General features: G+C 38.7%; 1 protein-coding gene across 10 annotated transcripts in view; it reads left to right on the top strand.

Annotated features, from left to right (window-relative positions):
- TRAF3 (TNF receptor associated factor 3) overlaps positions 1-15,758 on the top strand; it is a 66,477-nt gene extending 50,719 nt beyond the window's left edge. For 9 of the 10 annotated variants that reach the window (XM_072338505.1, XM_072338506.1, XM_072338504.1 and 6 more), the window contains 3 exons: positions 2,321-2,461; positions 6,565-6,739; positions 7,894-15,758. In XM_072338505.1, the coding sequence (XP_072194606.1) occupies positions 2,321-2,461; positions 6,565-6,739; positions 7,894-8,465 (888 nt within the window). In that variant the 3' untranslated portion in view covers positions 8,466-15,758. The remainder of the gene's footprint in view (positions 1-2,320; positions 2,462-6,564; positions 6,740-7,893) is intronic. The other variant, XM_072338509.1, reaches the window with a different exon arrangement.
- Positions 15,759-17,084: the final 1,326 nt, after the last annotated feature.

The raw sequence follows: 17,084 nt of genomic DNA, 5'->3' as shown, positions 1-17,084 counted from the left end.
TTCAATCAGTTTTCTGGATTTTAACATCATTTTCTGGCTTTGTCCCAGTCTTAAGGAAATGTAGTATAAACTCTTCTTTGTTTTTTAACGGGTGACTTAAAAATGGAACCTGTCTGTTCTAATCCAATTCTTTGTAGTGTAAGAGGATTTCTTCCATTCTTTTTGAGTAAGCAGTAACCAAAAGAATGGCTTTATTTGGAAAACTGATGAATAAGAACACACTTTTTCTTCGAGGTATTGCAAATATGGCACAGTAAAGGAAGAAATTAGTTGCTGATGCACTTCATAAATGGATGTTGTGTCATTTACCCTGTTTTTCATTTAATTATCCTAAGTTCCAAAGATTATGCCAAATATAGTTTGGAAACTGTATTTACTTAGCATTAAAGACTTTTTATTCACAAATTACCACCATACTGCAATTACTGAGTTAGCATTGACAGCTCTGTGTGATTAAAGACTGCAAGACATAATTCTGTTTTTCTTACCTTCTGTAAAAGTGTGTGGGAAATCTGAGCACAAGACAAGCCCACATACTATAACTTGTACAAAAATGGAAATGTAAAGCTGATGACACAGAGTGTAACTGCCTGATGACTGGGAGGCCTGGGGAGGAAACAGTGAGAGACGAGGAATGTAAGGATCACAATTAACTAAAGAACGCTGAATCACTGAGGAAAAGGAGGATGTAAAAATTAAAGTGGCAACCCAGCTGATCTGAACTACGTGGGAGGCAGGCACACTAGTTTAAATTTGCACTTATTCTTGGAAATTTTGTCTAGTACCTGGGAGCGCACTACTTTAGCCTCAGGATTGTTTCTCTCTCTGTACTGGCAAAATTAGCTTTGTCTCATTTCTTTTGAACCTCTTCTGATAGTGTTCCATGTATGAAAGTTGTAGTTAGTGTGTTTATATACATATGTGCTGTGCTATATGGAAAAGTAGATAAACATATATAACATGAAGTATGGTATCTCTCTATTTCTGGACCCTTTTTTTCAGTGAACGTGCTGAATGCCTGTGGGCTCTAACAGTCTATTTTGTCAACTTTAGTATAGAGATCAAAAATTATTTACTGTATTAAATAGCTTCTTAAAACTAGGAATGTAGTGACATGTAAGTAATCCAGTGGTGTCTGATTAGAGGGCAGTTAAAGTATTGGAATTCTACAGTGGTGTCCACATCAGGGGTAAAAACTTCTGTGTATGTGCTGAGGGAGTTAGATCCTAAGAACATGAAGCATCGAGGTAATTGGTCTTAATGTGGATGGAATGCTTATCAGAAGATTTCAGTGGGTCACGAATGGTATCGCTTCCTACCCACATAAAGATCTAACTGTGGAACTAACCAGGATGTGTCCAAATGTTATCCAAATGTTATTTTGGGTTGTTTATTTTCTACATTTTTGTTGCTTACTAATCTTGCCTAGGGAAAACGAGATTTAAAAAAAAGAGATCAACCCACCACTCCCCTTCTCCAAACCACATTAATGAACAGAGCAGAAAATAGTGTGTATCTGCAGTAACAGAGAATATTTAACTGTATTGCTTTCATCTCCAAGGAGATGTATTATATGATATTCTTGTAACAAGGCCCATGTTTTAAAATCAGAATGAGTCATTAATGAATGAATTCATAAAATGTCAATACAGAGAGAGAATATAATCTGCAGTCTGTCTCTGTAGCTACTGGCTCTACTAGTAGGCACACTGGGTTTTCCTTCAGATGCATGAATCTTTTCTGTATTCACTCGTCTCAGGAGTTCTCACCACCATCACTCTGTGAAGCAAAACCAATGTCATTCAGACAGATTTTTTACTAAAATTTGTACAGATCAGAATAGATAAGAGTAGATAGGAATAGATGGGGAAGATGAATGGTTTCTTAATTAGCATTGTCTGTACAAGGCTCAGGTGGTTTCTTCCAAACTCCAAGCCACAACTGAGTTAATGGTGGTTGTTGCACTAATGAGGCAGTCATAGTTTCACAACACGGTTGCAACCTAAATAAAGGAAAGATTATACTTAGATTCTGTTGCTGTTTCTGTATCCCATCTGTACTTTTATCATCCAAAATTGTACCAGTACTACTCTGTGGAAGTGAAGCAGCTATCAGAAGGCAGTTCTGTTGGTCTTTGTTTATCTTTTGTTGTTGTTTTGTTTTGTTTGTTTATTTATCTATTTATTTATTTTAAGGACACACAGAGAGGTTTCCCTAGGAGCTCATTTCTTTCATGGGTGCAAGGTGGTAGTTTACAACAAATGAAATTATAGGTATTTGTAATAAACTCTGGCAGGAGTAATTGTAGAATTTTTTCCAGGTGGCCTTGCTCCAGAATGAAAGTTTGGAAAAGAACAAGAGTATACAAACTTTACATAATCAGATTTGTAGCTTTGAAATAGAAATTGAAAGACAGAAGGAAATGCTACGGAATAATGAATCTAAAATACTTCATTTACAGGTAAGAAATTTGGAATCTCCCCATTACAGCAGAAATGGTAGTAGCTTCTGTACTGTACATTTACACTTGTGAAGTGAGGTGTTGTAAGTAAAAGGGGGCAGAGTTTAGCTTATTATAAAAGGTTTTCTGATTTCATTTTGTTCCTGTCAGCAGCTGGCTTGTGTCTGTTGGAAGAAGATACCTCACTAGAGAACAGCAGAGGCTGGGTTAAAATGAAAAGCCCCATTTAAAAAAGGAGAATGATTAAAAACAAAGTTACAGATATTATCTGAAGAACAATAAAAACTGCTGTCAAACTAGAGGAAAAGATCAGCTTCTTAAAATCGTCATATGTTTAATACATTTAGTTATATTTCTTTTTCTTTGTATTTAAAAAGCTATTAGTAATGAGTAAAATCAATCTGATGTGGAATCCCAACTTAGTGCAGAGCATGTGAATACTCCTTATAAAAATCAGTATTTTTGTTATCCTTGGAGCCTTCTGAGGAAAATATGTCTATATATTCCTTTGCCAGTAGGTGTGAGCTTCTTTTTCTGTAGTCTGAATCACCTGGCCACAAACCAGTGTCAAAGTAGAAGTCCCATGGATGTACTAGCATGGCTCTCGGTCCAAACTGACATCTTTTGCATTCAGAGCTTGCTTGGAACTCAAATACTGGGAAACTGTGTTAGTGTCCATGATGTGGACTGCACCTAGGGAAACCTCAGGAGACAGTTAACAAGCTGTTGTGAAGGTATTGCCTACACATTACCCTCATATATCTGCTGCCACAATATCAGATATATTTTAATATCTACTTTAAAGGAAATTAACTTAAAGTATTTCCTTCAATTACTATTCATTTTACATTTTGAACTGAAGATGTTACTTGAGAAAGGTTTAAGTCTCCAAACTATTGCTTGAGTTCTGCGGCAGCAGGGAGAAATCATTATGACATTTACTCTTGCCATGTTCTGCTCACGTGGTAACCAGTCTAGCCTGCCTTATTCATTGTTGCTTGGTTTGATGATAGTTTGGGATGTGGCTGCATGCTTACAGTTTTTCATTCTGACGCTGGGAAACTAATCCATGTATGTATTGGTATTGCCAATTGAATCTGCCTGGAGGTAAGTTAATTTGTAAGCCTGGGTCTCTACATATGCTGTCTCAATAACCTAGAACAAGAGGGAAAACAGAAAATATGGTGATAAGTTTTTCATGATTCTTGATAACTGATTGCTAGTTCCAGCAGCTTCACCAAGAGAGGGCATGTGATTAGCTGTTATTTTGTGGGAAGGAACTTTTGTATGCAGTATCTAGTCATTTTTATGAGCGTATGGAATCATAATAGTAAGCCAAGCCTTAAGCTGAGTGTGGACATGAAGTATGTAAGAGAAAAGTCATAAATAACAGTCTTATGAGTGTAAAATTATTTAATAGGTAATACATTCCTTCAAAGAAGGGAGGATGCACAATTTGTTTCTCTGGTCCAAGTTGTACTTGTTATTCCTTTTCTGGTGTGTTCTTTTGCTGTTCAGTTTTGTTCTGTCACTTGCAGGAAAGTGACATTAGGAACATCTGAGATGGAGCTACAAATGTGGTTTTCTTCAAATTTCCTCGTGAAATTGCTGAATTCTTTAAATAAATAACAGAGTGAAAATTCTGCAACAGTATATTAAAAAACAAAAAACCTAGATGAAAATCGATATCCACAAGAGCCCCGAATAGTTTTTCAGGCACATAACTCTGGGTTAATGATCTGGAGAGGTCAGTTGCACGAATAAAAAGTTCGTTCAGAAAATTGATATCTACTTGAAAATTTATGAGTACAGTGTGAGATATCTGTGTGCTTTTAATGGCATAATTAGAGAGAGTGAAATTCTCCACTTCTGCATTAAATTCAGATTTAGTGCATCAGCATCTCCTGGCATGAGGGAGTCTGTGTCCCTGTGGAGTAAAGAGATAGAGATCCCTCTGCTTAAAAAAACAAATAAACATGGAATTCAAGTCTATTTGTGATTATTCTGTATCTTTTGAATTCACATGAAGAGGTGGAGAAGATAAAAAGTCTACACATTTGTCAACAAGAAGCTTCAGCTCCACCTTGGTTGTACATTTACAAAGGCAGAACGTTGCACACATATTGATGGAGAGAAGTTGGTCCCTGGTGGCAGCTTCTGAAATACATTCTCCCCAAAGGAAAAGAGCTTACAACTCTTCAGCACCTTTGAAACTTTCCCAGTTAGTCAAAGAATGTGTTCATTTATTTTGTTTGGTACTGTGTTGATGTTAAGAGGGCCCAGACAGAAATGAGGGCATCTCTGTGTGAGGTATTGTATAAATCCTTAAGCTGTTGTCCTTGCCTTGGAGAGTTGATGGTTTGTGTGAGTACAGGGAAAACATCAGACTTACACACATTTTTATTTCTCCGTGTTAACTGTGAACTAATGTCTAAGTCCGATGGCTCTGGTCTCAAGGTGTTCATTCATGCCATTCCATTGAGTGTTTCCTTTTGTATGTTTAGCAAACGGCTGTTTCCTAGTTTATTTTCTGCTGATTGTCAGTCCAAGAGAAAGGATGTGACTGTGTTGGTAGCTAATGATGAGTATGTCCAGGAAAGCTGCCCTAATTTTACAAGTTATATATATATATACATATATATATACATGTAAGCTTGTTTTAAAACACCAACATAGAAATAAATAGTTAAACTTGGAATATGTTGGATTACTTAGTGGTTTTGGGTCACAACAGAATAAAACACTCCAAGAAGAATGTGATTTTGCTGTCTGGCTTGTCAAATTGACAGCCATCAATTAATCATTACAGACTTATGATATAACTAAAACCACGTGATTAAAAAGCAAATGTTTACGAGGGGAGTTGAAGGTTTCATAAGGCAAAAGGGTTTTCCCCATCAGTGGTGAACACTGAATCCATATGGCTTACAGGAATGCAAATGCAAACTATTTTCTTGTTTTGTACTCGAACATAACTTTTTTAAAAGAAGTGAACAGTAATTTTTACATGTTGGCACTGTATAATCATCAACTGTAAAGTTAGACTTTGAATTTAACTGTAGGTGGTAGCAAAAGTAGTTTCTTGACTCAAATCTTTTTGTTACCGTTTGAACTTTACATCTGAATATGGGGTTCTGGCTAAAATTCCTGCTAGTCAAAATTAGCCATGACAAGATTAAGTACTATGTATGTACTATGTCAGGTTTGAGGTAGCATGGTGTCCCTTAAAACATACTGAGGTGCTTGCAATATTCCTGTTTTTGGGAATACCAGTCTTTTTATATATATAAACAATATATCTAATATCTGTAATATTGTATTGTATTTCATGGCTTACTAAAATCAGATGTTGTGTTGGGTTTTTTTTTATTATTTGTTTTCTTTAAAATGAACAAAAACCACAAAAACAACTAATGAACTCGATAAGCAAGCACCTTCAGGATGTGTGGTTTATTGAATTTAGGAAGTAAGGGTGGGAATTTCAAAAGTGCTCAAGGGAGTTAGCAGTGCTAGTTCTGCTTATGCAATGTAGAGCTTTTGCTGCTGATGATACGGGCACAAAATAACTTAGGCATTGATAACTGATGGGTAGGAGCTTGTAGTTTGCTAATGCCCCTATACCAGCACGTATTCATACTCCTACTCCATGAGGAGAGCAAGAATGCTGATGGCTTTCCTGAGGGGTGAGTTAATTTGCTTTTACCCAATAATTAAAGCATGCACGCCTGCAGCCACTTGATTCACCATACTTTTATGTGCCCAAACTATGTTAAGTTCTCTAAAATACCCAATAAATACCAGCCCATAATACCAGTGTATAGGCATTTAGAATATTGTTCTTGCATTGTAAAGCTTTTTAAAGAAATCTTTAGAGAAAGGCACGCTAACAGTCCTTCTTTTTTTTTTTCTTTTTTTTTTTAAATATTTGTGTTGATAATTCCAGTAGTGCTCCAATTCCTTGTTATTTCAATATTTGTAAGTGAAACTTGCTCATACTGGAAATGCATCTTATTATGAATATACAATCCTAGTTTGTTCTGCATAAATTATGTCTGTTATTTGGGTTTTTTTTCTTGTAACTCTTAACTTCCTGTTTCATAAAGCGAGTGATAGACAGTCAAGCAGAGAAACTGAAAGAACTGGACAAAGAAATCCGTCCCTTCCGGCAGAACTGGGAGGAGGCTGACAGCATGAAGAGCAGTGTAGAATCCCTCCAGAACAGAGTGACTGAGCTGGAAAGTGTTGACAAAACTGCAGGGCAAGGAGCTCGAAATACAAGTAAGTGTAAACATGATGGAATGAATTATTTGGTAGTGCTGTGAAAGGGAAAAGGATATCCTTTGTATGCCAATTTTGTTATTGTTTTCCTATGGAAACCTCAATAATCCTGATTTTTCTGATTCATGCGTAGGAAATGATTCAGTTGCTTCAGTGTTGTGACATTAATTCCAAGCTGTTTCTTAGGCTTAATTCTTTTATATTGTTTTCTTGACCCTTGTCTTGGTTACAATATTATAATTCATTATAAACACTTCTTGAGCTGATATTTGAGCATATTCTTTAAATGCATTCTCAACGTATTGAGAAGACATTTTCTATTCTTTGTTCTCATCCATGGCTAGATTAACATCAGTATTATCCAGCTGAACTGACCTTCTCTGCTATCTGTTACAGAACTGTATTTGATCCAAAGAATTATTATAAGATGCACTTGAGTATTAAGGTTGTTGTAATACTTTCTGAATAGTACACATCATATATCAGGGTTTAAATAATGAGGCTAAAGAACTTAACATTTAAATGGATGTGTATAGAACAAACCTGCTTCTCAGTATTGTATGTTGATCAATTTTGTCAGTACGCAAATAGTAAGAGATTACTTCTCACACAAGGGAAAAGGGACAGCCTTCCCTCCCAAATAAATGACCATATAAAGCAAAGCTAAGCTTGAATTTTCCATTCTCTTATCGTGTACTTTAGACAAGGTAACTACTACATTTCTCAGACAAGTAATGGGTGAGAAGAATATTTTGTTTTGAGTAATTGGTGGGTGAAATTCCCCTTGAATTTCAGAGGGATTGTGTAGGAACTGTGAGTCCTTCCAAGGCTAATAAGCTACAGGTTATGCTACCAGGTATGTTCTCAAAATACAGAAGTGTCTGTTGCTCACTGGCCAGTCAAAATTTTCAATGATTTGAATAGTCAACTCATACTGAATGCACCATTAACACCCACAGATGTAAAAATCCTAATTAACCTAGTTTCTAGCTGGCAAACTTGGCAGTGGAAGTTGTTTCAAAGGAGGCCAAATGTGGCTTGGTTCTTGGAGAAGAATATGTTTGCGTATACACTGACAGTATTGCTGATCAATTTTTACAGTCCTTAGGAGAAAGTCTGTTTTCTTACCCCTCATCCTCTCCATTTTCAAACAGGCATGCTTGAGACACAGCTCAGCAGGCACGATCAGATGCTGAGTGTTCATGATATTCGGCTGGCTGACATGGACCTCCGATTCCAAGTTTTAGAAACTGCTAGTTACAATGGAGTGTTAATTTGGAAAATTCGAGATTATAAACGTCGGAAGCAAGAGGCAGTCATGGGGAAGACTCTCTCCTTGTACAGCCAACCCTTTTACACCGGATACTTTGGCTACAAGATGTGTGCCAGAGTTTACCTTAATGGAGATGGCATGGGAAAGGGGACGCACTTGTCGCTGTTCTTTGTCATAATGCGTGGAGAATATGATGCATTGCTTCCTTGGCCATTTAAACAGAAAGTGACTCTCATGTTAATGGATCAGGGTCCGTCTCGGCGCCACTTGGGAGATGCTTTCAAGCCAGATCCAAACAGCAGCAGTTTCAAGAAGCCAACTGGAGAAATGAACATTGCGTCTGGCTGCCCAGTCTTTGTGGCTCAAACTGTTCTAGAGAATGGAACGTATATTAAAGATGATACTATTTTTATTAAAGTCATAGTGGATACATCGGATCTACCAGACCCCTGACATACAGTCGGGGAGGCAGATTAAACAGAAGACAACTCCATTTGGGGGTTTTATATCAGTTTGTCTTCAATCAGAGGTCCTAAAGCTCACAGAACCACCTTGTGGAACAGATGGAAGAGTTTGAAGGCATAACTACATAGGGTCCAAATGAGAAAGTAGCAACACATTAAGAAATCATACCATGGTGTATTTTTTAATAGAACTAGCAACTCTGAAGAATCACTTATCCCTCACGAGGATAATGATTACAGTCAGAGAGTATTTTTGTTTTGTTTTGTTTTGTTTTTAACTTATTAATGATCTAGTCCATTGGAGGTGAAAAGACATATACAGTATGTGCTGAATAAATTACTGACTTTTATTTCTTTAAGCTAGAATACAAACATACATTCACATGTGGGCTAGCTGGAAATTGTCAGCATGTTAAAAGAAGAAATGAAGTAATGTTACGATTATATTATTTGAAAAAACTGAGGTGCAATCTTGTCTGAAATATAGTATATTGTCTTTTTAAGGCCTCATCTGGTCTCTGTTTTAATAATTACTTTGTAAGGAGATCTTGGAAAAGTATCCATGTCTTCTCAACAGTATCTGAATCCAAATCATATTTTTATTTAAAGTTCTATTGTTACAGAAAACATTTTATTTTAAAACTGTTGATAGACTGATATTTCTTGGAAGAAAAATAGAAGAAATCAAACACTGGTTATCACTTGTGATAGGAAAAAAAACTATTCAATTCTGTTATTTCTCTTTAGAAATGTAAACCTACAATATATGTCGTAATTAATGACACTATTTCAAAATTAAGGAAAAATCACTCATGGATGCTGTGCATCATTATCAGATTTATAATTGTTTTCACCCTAAAATAGGGCATTTGTTGAACTTTGGAGTTCTAAACGGAATCCTGTACAGTTTTTAAAGTTCTGCCCCATGCTTTCCAATCAAGCTATATATGTTGCAAATAAAGCTGTCAGCAGTATATAGTATTTTCAGTATTGGGGAGGAGGATTAGCGCTGAAAAAGCCTACATGTTTGTTCTGTACTAGCAGCCATTGCTTCTTAAGGACAAATCAGCCATGTCTTAATGCAGTGATGGTGGCTTGCATGCATACATGTGCCTTAGATGTGCTGTGCTGCTTATAAACCATAGCTTTTTATTCAGATTGATTCTGATATCTGAAATAGTAGTTTAATTGGACTTCAGGCATAATGTTTAGCCTTGACTTCAAAGCCCTTAGGCACCTTGTGGTGTTCAAAATATAAGCCAAAAGCCAAAATCCATTCCTTTGGCTTTGGGAGCTTCTGTGACCTGGCCATGGCAGATTCCACTCTACACAGGTGCCAAAACGTTATGCTCAGTGCTCCTATGGAGCTTGGACTAGACAGTCTCCATGGCCAGCATGAAGGAGGGCATCATTTTTCCTCTAATGCCTGCGGTCGTAAGGCGGCATCACTTTAAACAGACTCATCCGGGGAACTCTGTGGGGCTGTGAATGTATGTGCTCATGGCAGCTTTTCTAACAGGGAATGCACGGGCTTCTTTATTCTAACAGCCTGAACTTTAGTGGAAAGCATTTGCTAGCACTGAAACATGCTGATTGCAACCTGCTGTGTTCATCTGCTTCTATTTAATAGTCTGTGACAAGCAAGTCTAGTGACATAGCCTGACTGTGGTGCTTTTTAAAATCCAGGAACCGCTTGAGCAGAGCAGGCTCGCACTGCTGTGGTAAGCCTCTGTGGGCTCGAAAGGAGATGGTGCATCTTAGTCTTTATAATGTCAGGTTGTATCAGCTTTCTGCTTTCTTGAGGCATAGTCACAATTTTTTTTGTCTAAGGTGCAGTTGAATTCATGCCTTTGTATTCCAGCTTGTCTTTGCTGTTGTCTTTTTTGGCTGTGCCTTCACACACAGTGCCTGCAAGAAGTATTTATGAATATACAGTGCATGCTAAGTGATCTTCATGGGTTTTCCAGGCACCTGCTAGAATACTGCCTGCTGCTGACATCACGATCGTCAGTAGCAACTTGTCTTCCTTTCCTTGCCTTCCATTGTCCAGGTACTGTATTCCCTTTATGGTACATAGCTGTCAACAGGTGCAAGCTAAAATATGGAGGCACATGCTAGCATTTTATTTCTAGCACACGAGGAGGACGTTCTGTACAAGAGATAAATATCTATAGATATACCTGCATCTATATCTCTAGATATAATTCAATGGCACTTGCAGTTTTATGCAGGCTGCATAAGCAAACCCATCACTTACGCTTTAGGGCGAAGGTTCGCTCGATTCGTGTCATTTTAATAATTGTGAATGTAGGCAGCTGAGCTTTTGTGTTTGTGCATCACAGAATTTTACTGAAAACAGGATTCCCAAGTGGAAATGTCCAAAGGACTCTCCTCCCATTGCTAATGCATGTCTTGCAAACTTAAATGAAAATGTTTGGCCATCTCAAAACAGTTTGTATCCTGTTTCAATCTGGGACTTGGAGGAGATTTCTAGTATTAAGCAGGGCCCAGCATATTCTGCAGATTTGTGGCTACAGTTTCCAACTCCTGTGACAGAATTGTGCTTTTAAATCCAGGCTCCGAAAGAGGAGGAAAAAAAAAAAGAGTTTCCAGCCTTTGTGACCGAAAGAGGACTTTGAAACTTGTGAGAAGTGTATGCTAATAGGGAAGTCTTCCTGAGTCTGCACACAGCCTAAACTAGTAGCTTTAAGAGATCTGAATATCTCCTCTTAGCGGGATATTGACTCAGAAACTTCATAGAGAAGTTTAAATATCGACACTGCTAACTATATTAATGCCGATCACTGTAGCAGAAACATCAGTCACTGTTGTTATTTCACAGATCTCTATGCTGCTTTCCACATCTCCCAAGTGCCAAAAGCACCAGCTGCCAGAATCTTCAGCTTCACTTGGGCAGCTTTTATAATGCAGTAATGTGCTATCGATATAAAAATATTTTTGCATATATGCTTTTTATCACAGTTAATAAAACGGAGGCCTACTGCACTTACTTTTTAAAACTACATGAAGCTGCCAGAGAATTTCCAGTTTGACAACCCTGCGTACTGTGAAATCCGGGATCTGGCTACACAAATGTATACACCGCCTGCTGTGGAATACCTGAAGCCTTGACTGTAACACTCCTCTTTCCGCAGAACTCACAGGCTGTCTCTGCAGAGTTCTTACTGTGTACATAGAAATCTGTTTCCTCTACTTTCCAGCAAGGAGTATGTAGCATTTTGTGATAACAAGGCCACTGTATATTCTCCAAATTGAAAAGGAAGATACCTGGTGCTTTACTCAACACTTTCAATTATTTAGGTTTTTTTCTTCCATCATTTAAATGCCCTTTGTCATTATTTTAAAAATATGTATTTCTGAACCCGATATCCAAAGTCTTCAGGGTCAGTCTATTCTAAGTAATTAATAGAGCAACGCTCTGCCCCCAGACGTTCCCTGGAGTCCCTGGCTAACCCATGTGGTGTGCCATTATCACAAGGGGTTCCAAAGTATTTGTATTACTACAGACAGTGTTTCTTCAACAGAATCTTCTTTTCCCTCTGCTTAGTAGATCTTAGCGGCACACAACTGAAGTCTCTTGCTGGTATTCTTTCTTAATGATGACACTCCAAGTGATGTACGAGTCTCTTTCATTTCCAGCTTTCCGAAGGGAGATGCCAGTGTGTAAGAATCTGGCTGTTACCCATTTTGTGCACCATTCAGCACAGCGAGTGTGCATCTGTTACTTAGAAAGTCTCGAATTCTAAACAGGATGAAACTATTTCAGTTTTAAGACCAACTGTGATTATTATGATTGACAATGTCTGTGTTACTCCTCTGATCTAATTAAAGGGGTCTTGTTTCAGTTACTGTCTACATGATACGCTTTCAACTGCTGACTTACAATATGCAATGTTGGTTTCAGCCTCGTGCTGTAAATGTTCTTCACAGAGAGAATGTGCAATAGGAAAACAGGAAGGGTGGCATAATTTTGATGGATAAAAAAATGTTGTGGGTAACGCATCTTGCTTTCTTATAAATATGAAATATGGTTTGTTTCCTTTTCCAATGCATTAACCCGCTTAGAAAAGGAAAGCTGAGGATACGTGCCTGTTTTTGTGCCTGGTGAATTTCTCAAATGCAGAGATGGTAGAGATTTTTGTTAGCTGTAATTTAAGCTGAACCCATGAGTGTTAGGTTGTGATCGTATTGCTCGTGTTTCTCAGCTTGCCACAATTTCGGCTTGTTGAGTTGGAATATAAGAGGTACCACCTATTTGTATCCGTATTCCATCATGTGGGACAGGCATTTCACCAACAATGCAGGGTTTCTGTTGTTTTTGTTCTGTTTTCAAAACACTGGTGCTGTTCAGAGAAGCATGTAGGGAGTGATAAGAAAAGCTGCCTGAACCACAGAAGAATGAGAAGTGTTACTGCAGTATTGATGCCTTGTTATGATTTAACTATGCAAATATACAAATAGGTGAGAGGGAAATATTCTTGGGTTGCATATCTGATCTCATAGCTTTTGCTCTTTAAAGTACTCATTATTTTGTAGGTACATACGTGTACACACAGACATGCATGCACACATATATGCAAAGCCTTTTCTTTTTTCTTTTTCTTTTTTTTTTAATGTAGAAGTGATGAAACAAAACCCTTTTCCCCCAAGTTCTACCTGATCAACTGGTGCAAATATAACTTGCTCCCACTAAAGGAAGATCTGGGCTAAGGGCAAACTTTGGATTCCTGTCTTTCAGGTCTGAAGTCTTGTATATAGCAAACAAACCAGTGACTGACTGGGAAAGGGAGCAAACTGTGTAGCCTTTCTGGAGACCTTGGAATGTCACTTCTGACCTGTCCTTCCTCATACTCAGCTAGTTAGGAGATTTGTGCATTCAAAACAAACACAAAGACGGGCAGCTTGTTAAATGCAAATTCACTCTTAAAATAAATAAATAAATAAATAAATTAACAGGGAATAAAAGAAAATAGAAAACATCTGGACCCCTTCTTACAATTCCTATCCCATTCAGTCAATACCTCTATATTCTGATTGACCTAGAAGTTATAGCTACTGCAATAAAAATGATCAGTTCTGGAGTTCAGTCTAAGAGTAGCTTTTTGTGCTGTGTACAGGGCAGTAAGTGCTCTGTATCTGCAGATGTTTTCTTATAGCAAGTACTATTCCTCTGCTGGAAAAGGGAAATTGAGGCTGAGATGTGACTTGCCCAGAGTTGCATAACGAATCTCCTGGAGCTGAGGCTAAGTGGAAGGTTCCAGTTCCGTAGTGTCATCTTCCAATCACTAGGCTCTACTCTTAATACAATTGCCTTTCAAAGGAACTAAAAAGTTGACGTACCTTAAAGGCCCACATCAAGACAGTAAGGGCTAGAATACAAGCTGTCATGATTTGGGGTTGTACGTGGATGGCAGCCCATACGTTGCTACCAACGTGGCTGTGCTTTGCCCAGCCTGTGGAGTGGAAGGCCAGCACAACCTGTTGGTGTGAATCATTGCAGCAAATGTGTGTCCCGCTCTCTTTGTGCACCCAACAAAGTCTCTTGATTGTCCTCTCAACAGGAGGGTGAATGATACCATTTTACAGTGGATTAATCTTGGCTCTGCCAGCCTGTGGTGTTGCTGACCATTTCTTTCTTGATGTTTGTTTTCCTTCCTTTTCTTTAAACTAAAATATGGAGGGCTTAATTGTTCTTTCCCGCCTCTTGATCCAGGCCTTTGCTGAGAAGCACCAGATAAGGAAGGTTGTGGAAAACTGTGGAATGCCAATTCAGGGACATCTTCTTGAGATTTAGAAGAGTAGAGACAGACAAGATGTAAAGGATCTGACTATTCCTATTTCTCTTCTAATTTATGGGCAAGACTGCAGCTTCTGTCTTCCATTTCACGATCTTAGTGTAGATACTAGGCTGTGTTTATTTGTTTTACCTTTTTTCTCTCCAAGTTAGGATTAGTTCCTTAGGGTTCAAATAAGTTCTAAATTTCACAGAGGAGCACCTGAACCAAAATCCTGGATCCAAACATCCCAGACTTGACGTGACATTCAAATCTGGATCCCGACTCTGTGGCTTACTAACCTACCCATTCAGGGTTCGTTGTCTCTGTGTGGTGTTTGTGTTTTTGGTCCTTTGGAACTAAGCTTTTAATTTGGTTGCCAGTTCTGCAAGGACTTTTTAACTTCTTAGCGATGCCGGTGTTCACACGCTCCATTGCTGGCAGTGTGATGCGTAGTGATAAAATTTGACTCTGTCTAAGGGTTACTGAGATAAACCAGCATTATCATTCGTAAGGGTCATTTTCTTGCGTAGTGTTCTGAGCTTCGGATTAGAAAATAGCTCACGTCTGAAAGGACACATCTTCCAACTATGACCTGCGTCACTGGCAGAGAGTTGTATAATCTGTACTTGTGGAATGGGAAGGTACAAGCTTCCATTGTTGCTGATGCGCCATTGTGATCCGCCCATTTTGTTTTTCTTAGGGCTGATGTTTGGTTGAGAATATATATATTTTTTTTCAGTTTTATAGAAAACAAACAAACAAAAAATAAAAACCAACGGGAAAGTTCAGGATTTTTTTTTCTACGAGCTGTAAAACTCCAGTGATTGAGTGGTGATTATAGAGCTGTGAAAAGCACCCCATTCTGAGGTGATGGGCTAAAATTGGGCTAAATCTCTTAGACAAGGAGGATAACCTTTAAGATGCGTGGAACAGCGTAATAATTGGGAAAACTAAAGCTGACATTTGTTTCCAAGAAATTCTGTAAGAAATATCTATGGGAAAGACATCCGTGATGGAGAATAACGTAAGAATTAACGTGTTGAAGACTCGTGTAACCATTTCTTTAATCTCATACTCTTTAGTGAACGGTACACTTGTGTTCAGTTTTATGATCAAAAACAAAGACCAAAGAAGGCCAACCTCATTTGATTGTGTATATTCTGCCTGTCTTAATTATCAATAGCTGTAAGGATACAGTGCAAGTGATCTGGTAACCAGTGATTCTTGTCCTTTTCTTTTAAGGGGGGGGGGGAAGCAATTTTAAAATGTATAATTTATTGCTCAGCAATAACCATGTTGTTAAAATAATAATAATAATAAACAACGACAACAACAAGAATTAGCAACATGTCTTAATTTCCCGATAGCATTACTATATGTTGTATTTCAGTTTACTGTATATTGTGTTTTTTGTATTTATTTGTGTTTGGAGGTCTTGCTATGTCTTTTTGTGTTCAAATGCTAATAAACAAGGACAGCGTGTACGAGTATAGAATGCGAAACTCTGCAATGCTAAACTGTGTTACTAAAGGAAAAATAAATCTAAGTAGGAAATGGTTTTTAAAGAAAAAAAAAAAAACACAAAACCAAAAACCAACCCGGTGTGTTGAATTTGAATGATTGCTGTTGCCTTGCAGGCAGGGTAAGGACGCATCGCTTCGGTGTCCCCGCAGCTCAGTGCTTCACGCACCTGAATGGCGCCTTCCTTCCTCTTGTGAGGAAACCTGCTATAAATGGAACCAGAGCCCTACTTTGCATGGTTAGAAAAAGCCGGGCAGTGCTGTTCATCCTGATGTCACTGTCAGAAGTCCTCAGGTAAATGCAGTAGGAATAGTTGGAATAGTTTTTCATGTGCTTTGTTTCACTGAAGGGGAGGTAACTGCGGCCTCCATGTCTGAAGCATAGGATTTATTTTAGTCATTATTCCCCAGCATCGTTTGTGCATCTTTCTTCCCTCCACTCAGAAAGGTTTTTAAGGGCTGTGTGCATGTGTGAGAACTCACGTGTGGCATTGCAGTCTGTGCGAGTCCTGTGGCTTTGGGAAGGGATGAAGCTGTTCCGTTTGCATCATGTTCCACGTTCGGAACTCTGATCTGACTGCAGGTTACCTACAAGCAGAGCCCTCTTAAGGAAGAGCATTCTTCACTATCCCCAAAGCTCATCCCAATTCATTCTTTGGTGCTGCTCACGCTTGGTGCTGGTGCTCTCACAGGACAGGTAGAGAAGCAGAAAACTGCTTTAAACTCAAAGGCAAACACTGACTCACTCCTAGCATCCCTGCTCCTCCCCCAGCCATGGATCATAATTGAAGTGATCCATTACTCTGTGCCTGGCAAGGAGGTGGTTTTATAGGTGCTTTTTCCCGCTGACAGGTAACAGAAGGCACCTTCCAGCTTTATGGCGTGCTTTCCTCAGGAAGGCAATGCATTACCTCGGTGACAGCAGCAGCATGCCAGCTCTGGAGAGCTGAGCAGCAGGTGACAGCAGGGCAAAGAACTCTTGGTCTGGACTACAGAGGGTGCTGTGCAGGCGTGCACGTTGCCCAGAGGAAAGCAGGGTGCTGGGGTCATCCCCTGCGAGAACTGCAGTTTAAAGAACTGCAGGGGGAGTTTCTTTTTTCTTTCTTTTTCATGTTTTCTGGCATTTCAAGCCCCGGGTTTGCTTACAGTGACTGGGGAGGATAAACGTTCTCCAAACTTCTGACTTCCTGCCCTTTTCAGGTGGTTTTGAAAACTCCTCTGCTCACCAGGACAGCCTGCCGCAACGTGGTGAAGTCCCGGAACTGTCTGAGGAAGGGGGAAATAGCTGGT

The sequence above is a fragment of the Excalfactoria chinensis genome, chromosome 5, assembly GCF_039878825.1.
Source record: "Excalfactoria chinensis isolate bCotChi1 chromosome 5, bCotChi1.hap2, whole genome shotgun sequence".
NCBI classification, from domain to species: domain Eukaryota; kingdom Metazoa; phylum Chordata; class Aves; order Galliformes; family Phasianidae; genus Excalfactoria; species Excalfactoria chinensis.
The sequence above is the reverse complement of the archived record's forward strand: the minus strand, read 5'-3'. Positions and strand labels throughout refer to the sequence as shown.